The sequence below is a fragment of the Phyllobates terribilis genome, unplaced genomic scaffold (assembly GCF_046119375.1).
Source record: "Phyllobates terribilis strain yellow unplaced genomic scaffold, ASM4611937v1 Scaffold_14__1_contigs__length_39327217, whole genome shotgun sequence".
In the NCBI taxonomy this organism is placed as follows: domain Eukaryota; kingdom Metazoa; phylum Chordata; class Amphibia; order Anura; family Dendrobatidae; genus Phyllobates; species Phyllobates terribilis.
The window spans coordinates 18,738,882-18,750,714 of NW_027362774.1; the positions used below are offsets into that span (position 1 = coordinate 18,738,882).

The following is an 11,833-nucleotide window of genomic DNA, read 5'->3' on the forward strand; positions in this document are numbered from 1 at the left end:
ACTTTCCTGACTGAATCTTGGCGGGTTATTGCCAGGAGAAAGAGACCATGCCATTCGGGGCGACTCCGAGCCAGCTCATGGCGAGACCTGAAAAGCTCAAGGCCCTCCGGTGTCACGAAGCTGACATCGAAGTAGGAGGTCCCTTAGGGATGGATCAAGGCGAAGATGTCATATGCCGCAAAGCCCATCCCCAGCAGGAGCTCAACCACCTTCGCCCTATCAGGACAGGCATGGAGTGCTGTGCTGCCCTCCAAAGAAATGCCACCCCACACCATTACTGACCCACTGCCAAACCGGTCATGCTGAAGGATGTTACGGGCAGCAGATCTCTCTCCACGGCGTCTCCAGACTCTGTCACGTCTGTCACATGTGCTCAGTGTGAACCTTTCATCTGTGAAGAGCACAGGGCGCCAGTGGCCACTTTACCAATCCTTGTGTTCTGTGGCAAATACCAAGCGTCCTGAACGGTGGTGGGCTGTGAGCACAACCCCCATCTGTGGACGTCGGGCCCTCATACCACCCTCATGGAGTCGGTTTCTAACCGTTTGTGCAGACACATGCACATTTGTGGCTTGCTGGAGGTCATTTTGCAGGGCTCTGGCAGTGTTCCTCCTGTTCCTCCTTGCACAAAGGCGGAGGTAGCGGTCCTGCTGCTGGGTTGTTGTCCTCCTATGGCCCCCTCCACGTCTCCTGGTGTACTGGCCTGTCTCCTGGTCGCGCCTCTAGCCTCTGGACACTATGCTGACAGACACAGCAAACCTTCTTGCCACAGCTCGCAATGATGTGCCATCCTGGATGAGCTGCACTACCTGAGCAACTTCTGTGGGTTGTACTGTAGACACCGCCTCATGCTACTGTATCTCTAGGGGAGAGAGCAATGGCAAAATGAAAAAAGTGACCAAAACAACAGCCAAAAAGGATGAGAACAGAGAAATGGTCTATGGTCACCACCTGCAGAACCGCTCCTTTTATAGGGGGTATCTTGCTAATTGCCGATCATTTCTACCAGTTGTCTGTTCCATTTGCACAACAGCAGGAGACATTGATTCACAATCAGTTTTGCTTCATAACTGGACAGGTAGATTTCACAGAAGTGTAATTGACTTGGAGTATAGGCACCGTCACACTTGGCGACGCTGCAACGATCCCGACAACGATACGACCTGTCAGGGATCGTTGCTGCGTCGCTATGTGGTCACTGGTGAGCTGTCAAACAGGCAGGCTCACCAACGATCAGGGGAGCAGCGACATCGTGGAAAGAATCGTTCCACGATGTCCTGCTCCTGGTTACGAGCCTGCTGAAGCAGGAGCAGGCTGGTAACCATGATAAACATCGGGTTACTAAGGGCACACGCGCACCTAGTAACCCGATGTTTACCATGGTTACCACTCTGCTATGGTGAGCGGGAGGTTACCGCTCACTTTAGCAGGCTCGTAACCATGATAAACAGCGGGTTACTAAGTGCGCGTGTGCCCCTAGTAACCCGATGTTTACCATGGTTACCAGCCTGATCGCTGGTCCCGCTGGTCACACACAGCGATGTGTGCTGACCAGTGGGAGGGCAACGACCAAAAAATGGTCCAGGACACTTTGCAGCGATCAGCGACCTCACAGCAGGGGCCTGATCGCTGCAAAGTGTCACACATAGCGACATCGCTGGTGAGGTCGCTGCTGCGTCACCAAAACCGTGACACAGCAGCGATCTCGCTATGTGAGACGGGGGCTTTACATTGTGTTAAGTGTTCCCTTTATTTTTTTGAGCGGTGTAGATTGTAGTCTCCTGTCCTACAGGTTCTTCTCCCCCAGTATTGGCTGATAACAACGAGTAATAGATTGTATTCTCCTCTCTCCACCCTTGTATCGCTGATTACTGGGGGGGGGACAATTCTTCCTTTCGGGATGACTTTGGTAAATCTTGACGTGTTCTGCAGTTCCCAGTCGCTCTCGCCTCCTTGCTGACGCTCTCCATCCAGCATTTACATCCAGATTAATTGGTTGCTTTTATTGTGTGATTTTTGGGTCTTTATAAGCCGCTTTTACTTTTGGCTTTTGGCCACTACATTCCGCTCCATCTGCGCTGAGCAGGATCTCTAATGAGGGGGGACCTTTTTATAATTTGGAATTTCATGGGAACTGACAGGTTGTGAATGGTGGAGGCCGGCGGCCGCCGAGACTTCAGATTCTGTACATTGTGACGGAGAACGTATAGCTACATGCGGGATGTCTGATCTCTCCGGATATATTTAGGGCAGAGATAGCACTCATCCCCTGTACCTTATCTAAGTCACTGACCTCATCGTCATTGTTTTTTTTTTTAGGAATCTGCGGAGCTGCGATCTTTGCAGCCTGTGACCGGTGTCCGCTTCCTCTGTGTGACCCAGTTGCGCTGGAACCATTGAGGGTCATGAGTATTTTTGCAGCGACCGGCCTCTTCTGGGAGCGCGCTCTGTCCCAGCACCTGTCTAGTTAACCTGTTGTGTGCCAGAGCGCACCCACTCCTGGTTCTGTCTCCTGGTGCCTGCATTATTTCCCCCAGCTGTCGCTGCTTGTGCTCCGGTGTTGCATCTTGTGCACCAAGATGATCAGCCGGGACTCTGTTCACACTGTGCATCGATAAGGCACGATCGCCCTTTTTATTTCATTTTTTGATCGATGGAGGTCTGGGACCCTCCCCGATTCTGAGGACTAAGATGCCCTGCGCAGTCGCCCTCGACTGTGCAGGGACATTGCTCCATCTCCTCTGTTCTGCTGATTACTGACCTGTCGCTATATCTGTTTCTGTCGCAGTGGTGAGCGGCGGACCCCTGGAGAACCCCTTCAGGCTCAAGCAGTTCCATTTCCACTGGGGGGCCGATAATAACTGGGGCTCGGAGCACACGGTGGATAGCAAGGTGTTTCCTGCAGAGGTGAGACGCTGAGCCCACCAGTGCCGTGTACCAGGGATCCCATGTCGGTGTCTCATTCATGTGATTACACCCCCCCCCCCTCCCAATAATTGGTGTCTGCAGAAGAGTAAAATGCACTTAAAGGGGTTTTCCATCTCCAGCGCCGTCGTCCGTCTGTCCCTGTATAACGACTTCGGGGCCTTCTGTGATTTCAGCTCCACCTGGTGCACTGGAACTGCTCTCGGTACCGGACGTTCGAGGAGGCCATCATGGAGGACAACGGCTTGGCGGTTATCGGCATATTCCTAAAGGTAAAAATCACTCGACTGTGCGGGAAAACTTCTTCTTTTCTTTCATTTTTTTTTTTTCCCGTCTTGTGATGCAAATATATTCTCTCTCCACAGCTCGGGAGGCACAATGAGAAGCTGCAGAAGCTGGTGGACATATTGCCTTCCGTCAGATATAAGGTACGGAGCTATATACAAGTGTCATTGTACGGAGCCCACCCCATACTGGGCAGGTGTCAAACAGTAATCGCCGCCATCTTGGTCCTCCTGTGGATCTGCTTCATGGGAGATCGTCAGTTTCATCATGAACCACAAGAGGGCAATGTAACATCATATAATGTGTGTACTGACCATATGTGTAAAATATACAGGGGGGGGGGGGAGAGTATTTAGTCAGCCACCAATTGTTCAAGTTCTCCCACTTAAAAAGATTAGGTCGGCCTGTAATTGACATCATGGGTCGACCTCATCATGGGTCGACCTCAACTATGAGAGACAAAATGAGAAAACAAATCCTGAAAATCACATTGTCTGATTTGGAAAGAATTATTTTTCACATTTTGGTGGAAAATAAGTATTTGGTCAATTACAAAAGTTCATCTCAATATGCACTCAAAATCTCACGACATATGGCCCCATTCATTCTTTCATGTACACGAATCAGTTGTCCTGGTCCCTTGGCAGAGAAACAGCCCCAAAGCATGATGTTGCCACCCCCATGCTTCACAGTAGGTATGGTGTTCTTTGGATGCAACTCAGCATGCTTTCTCCTACAAACACGACGAGTTGTGTTTCTACCAAACAGTTCTACTTTGGTTTCATCTGACCATATGACATTCTCCCAATACTCTTCTGGATCATACAAATGCTCACTAGCAAACTTCAGACGGGCCCGGACATGTAATGACTTAAGCAGGGGGACACATCTGGCATTGCAGGATCTGAGTCCCTGGCGGCATAGTGTGTTACTGATGGTAGCCTGTGTAACGTTGGTCCCAGCTCTCTGCAGGTCATTCACTAGGTCCCCGTGTGGTTCTGGGATTTTTGCTCACCGTTCTTGAGATCATTTTGACCCCACGGGGTGAGATCTTGTGTGGAGCCCCAGATCGAGGGAGATTATCAGTGGTCTTGTATGTCTTCCATTTTCTAATTATTGCTCCCACAGTTGATTTCTTCACACCAAGCTGCTTGCCTATTGTAGATTCAGTCTTCCCAGCCTGGTGCAGGGCTACAGTTTTGTTTCAGGTGTCCTTCGACAGCTCTTTGGTCTTCACCATAGTGGAGTTTGGAGTGTGACTGTTTGAGGTTGCGGACAGGCGTCTCTTATACGGATAACAAGTTCAGACAGGTGCCAGTACTACAGGTAATGAGTGGAGGACAGAGGAGCCAGTACTGCAGGTAATGAGTGGAGGACAGAGGAGCCAGTACTGCAGGTAATGAGTGGAGGACAGAGGAGCCAGTACTGCAGGTAATGAGTGGAGGACAGAGGAGCCAGTACTGCAGGTAATGAGTGGAGGACAGAGGAGCCAGTACTACAGGTAATGAGTGGAGGACAGAGGAGCCAGTGCTACAGGTAATGAGTGGAGGACAGAGGAGCCAGTACTACAGGTAATGAGTGGAGGACAGAGGAGCCAGTACTACAGGTAATGAGTGGAGGACAGAGGAGCCAGTGCTACAGGTAATGAGTGGAGGACAGAGGAGCCGGTACTACAGGTAATGAGTGGAGGACAGAGGAGCCGGTACTACAGGTAATGAGTGGAGGACAGAGGAGCCAGTGCTACAGGTAATGAGTGGAGGACAGAGGAGCCAGTGCTACAGGTAATGAGTGGAGCCAGTACTACAGGTAATGAGTGGAGGAGAGAGGAGCCAGTACTGCAGGTAATGAGTGGAGGACAGAGGAGCCAGTACTGCAGGTAATGAGTGGAGGACAGAGGAGCCAGTACTGCAGGTAATGAGTGGAGGACAGAGGAGCCAGTACTACAGGTAATGAGTGGAGGACAGAGGAGCCAGTACTACAGGTAATGAGTGGAGGACAGAGGAGCCAGTACTACAGGTAATGAGTGGAGGACAGAGGAGCCAGTGCTACAGGTAATGAGTGGAGGACAGAGGAGCCAGTACTACAGGTAATGAGTGGAGGACAGAGGAGCCAGTGCTACAGGTAATGAGTGGAGGACAGAGGAGCCAGTACTACAGGTAATGAGTGGAGGACAGAGGAGCCAGTGCTACAGGTAATGAGTGGAGGACAGAGGAGCCAGTACTACAGGTAATGAGTGGAGGACAGAGGAGCCAGTGCTACAGGTAATGAGTGGAGGACAGAGGAGCCAGTACTACAGGTAATGAGTGGAGGACAGAGGAGCCAGTACTACAGGTAATGAGTGGAGGACAGAGGAGCCAGTACTACAGGTAATGAGTGGAGGACAGAGGAGCCAGTACTACAGGTAATGAGTGGAGGACAGAGGAGCCAGTACTACAGGTAATGAGTGGAGGACAGAGGAGCCAGTGCTACAGGTAATGAGTGGAGGACAGAGGAGCCAGTGCTACAGGTAATGAGTGGAGCCAGTACTACAGGTAATGAGTGGAGGAGAGAGGAGCCAGTACTACAGGTAATGAGTGGAGGACAGAGGAGCCTCTTAAAGAAGAAGTTTAGGCTCTACGAGAGGCAGAAATCTTGCTTGTTTGACCAAATACTTATTTTCCCCCAAAATGTGAAAAAAAAAAAAAAAATTCTTTCCAAATCAGACAATGTGATTTTCAGGATTTGTTTTCTCATTTTGTCTCTCATAGTCGAGGTCGACCTATGATGTCAATTACAGGCCTCTCATCTTGTTAAGTGGGAGAACTTGCACAATTGGTGGCTGACGAAATAAATACTTTTTTTTTCCCCACTGTAATGTGCACAATGAATATGAAATACAAATTGCAGCCTAATATTTAATAATGTCGCCGCACAAGTTTTTTTTTTTTTTTTTTCAAAGTAATAGAATATGTAGTTGTTGTAAGATGTAGTTCATCACTCCTGCCACTAGGTGAAGCTCCAATGCTGTAGTGTTTGATTTGTAGGATCTTTCTCTTTTTATAATTCGTTGTGCATGTAATATATATATATATATATATATATATATATATAATTTTTTTTTATTTTTTTTTTCTTTCTTTTTAGGACGCTTTGACAGAGTTTAATTATTTCGACCCCTCCTGCCTTCTGCCGACCTGCAGTGATTACTGGACGTACTCTGGCTCGCTGACCACCCCGCCGCTGACCGAGTCCGTGACTTGGATTATAATGAAGAAGCCGATTGAAGTCGACCACAGTCAGGTGATTGGTCTCTATTGTGTTTTTTGTTAAATTCCATGGTGTGACCCGATGGCCTCAATCGTTTCTGGTTTGTCTGAAAACGGCACCTTCTGTTCTCATGTTCAAGATCCTCCCGCAGATTCACATCGTCCTCAGTGTCCCCGGGGAATATATAGCATCTTGTAAAAAAAACAACCGCCCTGCAATATAGAAGCTCAGCTGTAAGGAGTGATGGACACATACCCCCTGACTAACAGCTAAGGGGGCACTTGGATTTTTCTAAAAAAATTACACCCAATCTGCAGCATATTGAGCGCTGCTCTGGAGTATAATACAGGAGGTAACTCAGGATCAGTAATGTAATGTATGTACACAGTGACTGCACTAGCAGAATAGTGAGTGCAGCTCTGGAGTATAATACAGGATGTAACTCAGGATCAGTAATGTAATGTATGTACACAGTGACTCCACCAGCAGAATAGTGAGTGCAGCTCTGGAGTATAATACAGGATGTAACTCAGGATCAGTAATGTAATGTATTTACACAGTGACTGCACCAGCAGAATAGTGAGCGCAGCTCTGGAGTATAATACAGGATGTAACTCAGGATCAGTAATGTAATGTATGTACACAGTGACTGCACTAGCAGAATAGTGAGTGCAGCTCTGGAGTATAATACAGGATGTAACTCAGGATCAGTAATGTAATGTATGTACACAGTGACTGCACCAGCAGAATAGTGAGCGCAGCTCTGGAGTATAATACAGGATGTAACTCAGGATCAGTAATGTAATGTACACAGTGACTGCACCAGCAGAATAGTGAGTGCAGCTCTGGAGTATAATATGGATAAGTAATGTATGTACAGTGACTTCTGGTATAATGTTAGTGATCAGAGGTGATATAAATGTGTGTATCTATCTATATATAATCTATCCTGGTATATAGGTGATGAACCTCTTCTTCACGCGATTAATTCTCCCCTCCCCCTTCTAGCTGGCGGTATTTCGCAGTCTGCTGTACTCTGCGGTGGGTGAAGAAGAGAAGAACATGGTGGATAACTTCCGTCCTCTGCAGCCTCTCATGAATCGCACCGTCCATTCCACGTTTCAACCAGCCCTGAAAATGTCAGACTTGAAAAAGGCCGACGTTCAGGCCGGGTAGAGTGCGGCGCCCCCTATGGAGCCGATGTCGCGGTTCTCACCGGCTGCGCACCACGTAGTGATACTGATCTCTGCATAGACCGGATTCTGCCTCTGATCCTCGGATCACATTTTTATATATTTTTTTCCACCGTTTTCTAGGTCACCGGTACCTTTTCCCGGCACTTCACAGCTGAACATCGCTGCCTTATTTTATATGTTGTTGTTTTTTGTTTGTTTAGTTTTTAAAGTGAAAATGTAATTGGTTTTAAGTGACCTTATAATAACATTGGGCGCCTTTAGACATCGGGGGGCGCCATGTTCGGTCATGTGACTTTAGTACTAATACTACCTGGCGGTCAGGGTGCTGGACTACTTTCTGGCCTGTCTGGGCTTATGCTCTATGCACCAGCGTCACCCATGAGTCCGCACCCCTGGACCGCGCCGTGCCGCCATGTTTTCGGTGGTTTGCCGCCCGGTGGTGTAATATCGCGTCTTGTGGCTTTCATTGTGTCTCGTCGTTTCGCTGGAGCAGCCATGGTGCCGCCATCCTGACCCAGCATGTTGTCCACTGGGTGTCGTAGTAGTACTTTTTTTTTTTTTTTTCCCGTTTTCTTAAACGTGCAGGAAACCTTTATTTGTACTGTAGAACGGGGGAATGCATGCTATTGCTCTGTTATCAGTTGTTTCAAGCAGGCGAGAGGCTTTCTGTAATATTCTTCAATGTGACGATCGATTGGAAATTCAGATGCGTCCCTGCCCCCCCCTTCGTGTCGTGAGTGCGATTGGCACCCACTCTACACCTATGACCCCTTCTGGACGCCGTAGTTTTGCTACAGCCGCAGAACGGCACTGTAGAGGCGCCATCAGGTCTCGCGGCATCGGCTATGCAGGGTGCCGCCGATATATAAAGGATATAATGCGGGGATGGGGCACAATTTTAGATTTTTTTTTTTTATCATTGGTCTCGTCATTTGAATAAATGTTTTTTATTTTAGTTTTATTTGCATTTTATTTGATCAAATTTAGGGTAAATGTGAATTCTCCGATCTACGGGTCTCACCAGCGGGATAGAAACATTATTCCATATTCTTCTTGAGATAAGCGGCTCAGACTTGTCTGGTAGACGCTTATCCTCCACAGAACAGGGGCATAGCGATCAATGTGTGCCGTCCCTTTAAGTAGTTCTTTCCGCTCACAATCCCACGAGGCGCGGCCTCCGATTCCCATACACCAGACAATCCGACCCGTTTGTTCCCTTTCAACAATTCGGCCATTGAGCTTTCCCGGATTAGCTGCTTCCTCCGGCTTTTATTTCACAATAAGAGGCGACCATTGACCCTTCGCAGCCGCTGCTGCAGATTTTATATAAATATGATCCCTTTAGCGGGGTCGTTATTTCATGGACAGACCAGGAAGAATGGGGTTAACGCAGATTATAAATAAAGTTTATTTCTGGTGCTGGACATGGGCAGCCAATGAGATTAGGGGGTTTAATGGGTTAATGACACGGTGGGATCCCCCTTCCACATTCCCATAGGATAAGGGAAGAGGGGGGAAACCCATGAGGATGGTCATCCAGCTTTCCAAGTCTCCTGCATTCTTGTAGGGTTGATGACACAGCTGCTGCAGAGCCTCTTGCCGATTTTGCATTCAGAAGTCTGGGAACATTAGGGGACGACCCTACAGAAGCCATATAGCATCCCTGCAGGACTCAGATACACGGGGGCGTCACAATGGCCATTGTCCGGGCCGTCCTGACCGATCTGGAAATTCCTGCAGCCGAAACCTCGCAGATCACAATCTGTCCTGCAGCAATTCAGCGCTGACAACCGGTTCCCATATAACTGCCATAAAGGGCCGCCTGTTACTGGGGGGGCGGCGTAGGCGCTTTATTATTATTATAATTATTGCCCTGAATGTGAACAGTGACCACCGGCCACGCGGACCCTCCTGTAGGATGCTAATAGGGGGAGGAAATAAACTGGGGAGCAGGCACTTGTGACCACGAGTAACCCTTCATCTGCTGGTGGCTAAAGTCGGCCGTCCCGAAAAAATAGCTGCTCCTTCAATGGTGGGATGGGATCAGCGACTGCTGGCCATGTCTGATGCCGCTTATCTCCTGATGTGCCTCATCCTTGCTTCCCCATTTGATAACTTTGGTTGGGGTCTGCTGGTGAAGGGACCAAGGAGCTCAGTAAAGCTCTCGCCCCAGCGGACTCGGGGCTGTGGACTTACAGGAGTGGGACAGAGGATCTGACTTTTTTTTTTTTTTTGGTGCGATTTCCCTTTAAGACACAGGTGCCACTTTGTAACCTTTTGCCTTTGTCTCTGGGACTTTTTGTATCTTTTGTTCCCGGTTCTGCAGGATTTTCGGGTTTTCTGCTGTGATACAATGTAAATGTGACTTCTGTCTTAACATTCGGAAATAAACTTCACGTTATGAGATGGTGGTCTCCGCTGTGTCTGTCTCCGATGTTTCGCCGCCCCCCCCCACGTGGGTGTCACTAACTGTGACGTTCGCTGTTAACCCTTTATGGACACAGATTATTTCATAATTTTCCATGAGGAAATCTTGTGGTTGGAATTTCCCGGGGGGCCGTCGTACACGGGGTGGCTTTAAAGTGGTCGCTCACATTCCACATATAACAGAGAAATATTATCCCTGTGCCAAAAGAAGTTACGCTCAGCGTCGTCTCTGGACCCCGTAGAAAGGAGGAAAACTTTAAAGGGGCGACCAACTAATCAGGAATGCCAGGACCGGAGATGGCGGTGGTCTCACAATGTACTTGGCTACATCCACTCCTGAGCTGAGCCGTAACGGGTCACGTTCTGTGTCTGTGCAGGGATGGATGCAGATGAGGAAGGTCAGTGATTGGCTGCAGTGGTGATGTGTATTGCTGGGGCAGCAGCGCAGGGAATTTAACAGATAAGGTGGTTTTAATATTTTATCACCTGTTTATCTACGTTTTTTAAAATCCCTTTTAAATGACTGCTGCTGTGTCCTCGGCAGTGTGGCTGCTCACCAGCAGGGGGCGCTCCCTACACTGCCCGCTCTGCGCCCAGACGTCATCGCAGATTATGATACGATTATTTGTACAATGTCCCCTGTATAATCAGTGTGAACGTCACCCAAGAGCCTGACTATTAACCCCTGATGTCGCACAGGAGATGCAGAGATCCCACTGCTGCGTATAGTGAACGGGATAAAGATGGTTAAAAGCAAACCTGCGACAGGTTGTGACCCGACACCTTCTCTCCCAGCAGCACATTTATCACTCATTTGGGGTACCTCCACTCTTCTGTACCCTTCATATATAGAGAACGCCCCACGAGACCTGCTGTATACCGGGAACGCCCCACAAGACCCTCCATATATAGAGAACACTCCACGCGACCCTCCATATATAGAGAACACTCCACGAGACCCTCCATATATAGAGAACACTCCATGAGACTTGCCGTATACCGGGAACTCCCCACGAGACCCTCCATATATATATAGAGAACGCCCCATGAGACCCTCCATATATAGAGAACACTCCACGAGACTTGCCATATACTGGGAACACCACCCAAGACCCTCCATATATATATATAGAGAACGCCCCACGAGACCCGCCGTATACCGAGAATCCCACACGAGACCCTCCGTATACAGGGAACACTCCACAAGACCCTATGTATACTGGGAACGCCCCACAAGACCCTCCACATATATATACAGTACAGACCAAAAGTATGGATACACCTCATTTAAAGATTTTTCTGTATTTTCATGACTATGAAAATTGTATATTCACACTGAAGGCATCAAAACTATGAATTACCACATGTGGAATTATATACTTAACAAAAAAGTGTGAAACCACTGAAAATATGTCTTATATTCTAGGGTCTTCACAGTAGCCACCTTTTGCTTTGATGACTGCTTTGCACACTCTTGGCATTCTCTTGATGAGCTTCAAGAGGGAGTCACCGGAAATGGTCTTCCAACAATCTTGAAGGAGTTGCCAGAGATGCTTAGCACTTGTTGGCCCTTTTGCCTTCACCCTGCGGTCCAGCTCACCCCAAACCATCTCGATTGGGTTCAGGTCTGGTGACTGTGGAGGCCAGGTCATCTGGCATAGCCCCCCATCACTCTCCCTCTTGGTCAAATAACCCTTACACAGCCTGGAGGTGTTGATGCCTTCAGTGTGAATGTACAATTTTCATAGTCATGA

At 48.4% G+C, this 11,833-nt stretch overlaps 1 protein-coding gene across 2 annotated transcripts in view; it reads left to right on the forward strand.

Moving 5' to 3' along the window:
* Window positions 1-8,122, forward strand: part of CA5A (carbonic anhydrase 5A) — a 72,962-nt gene extending 64,840 nt beyond the window's left edge. For both annotated transcript variants that reach the window (XM_073659721.1, XM_073659720.1), the window contains exons 3-7: window positions 2,789-2,907; window positions 3,102-3,197; window positions 3,291-3,353; window positions 6,334-6,489; window positions 7,465-8,122. In XM_073659721.1, the coding sequence (XP_073515822.1) occupies window positions 2,789-2,907; window positions 3,102-3,197; window positions 3,291-3,353; window positions 6,334-6,489; window positions 7,465-7,632 (602 nt within the window). In that variant the 3' untranslated portion in view covers window positions 7,633-8,122. The remainder of the gene's footprint in view (window positions 1-2,788; window positions 2,908-3,101; window positions 3,198-3,290; window positions 3,354-6,333; window positions 6,490-7,464) is intronic.
* The last annotated feature ends 3,711 nt before the right edge of the window (window positions 8,123-11,833 follow it).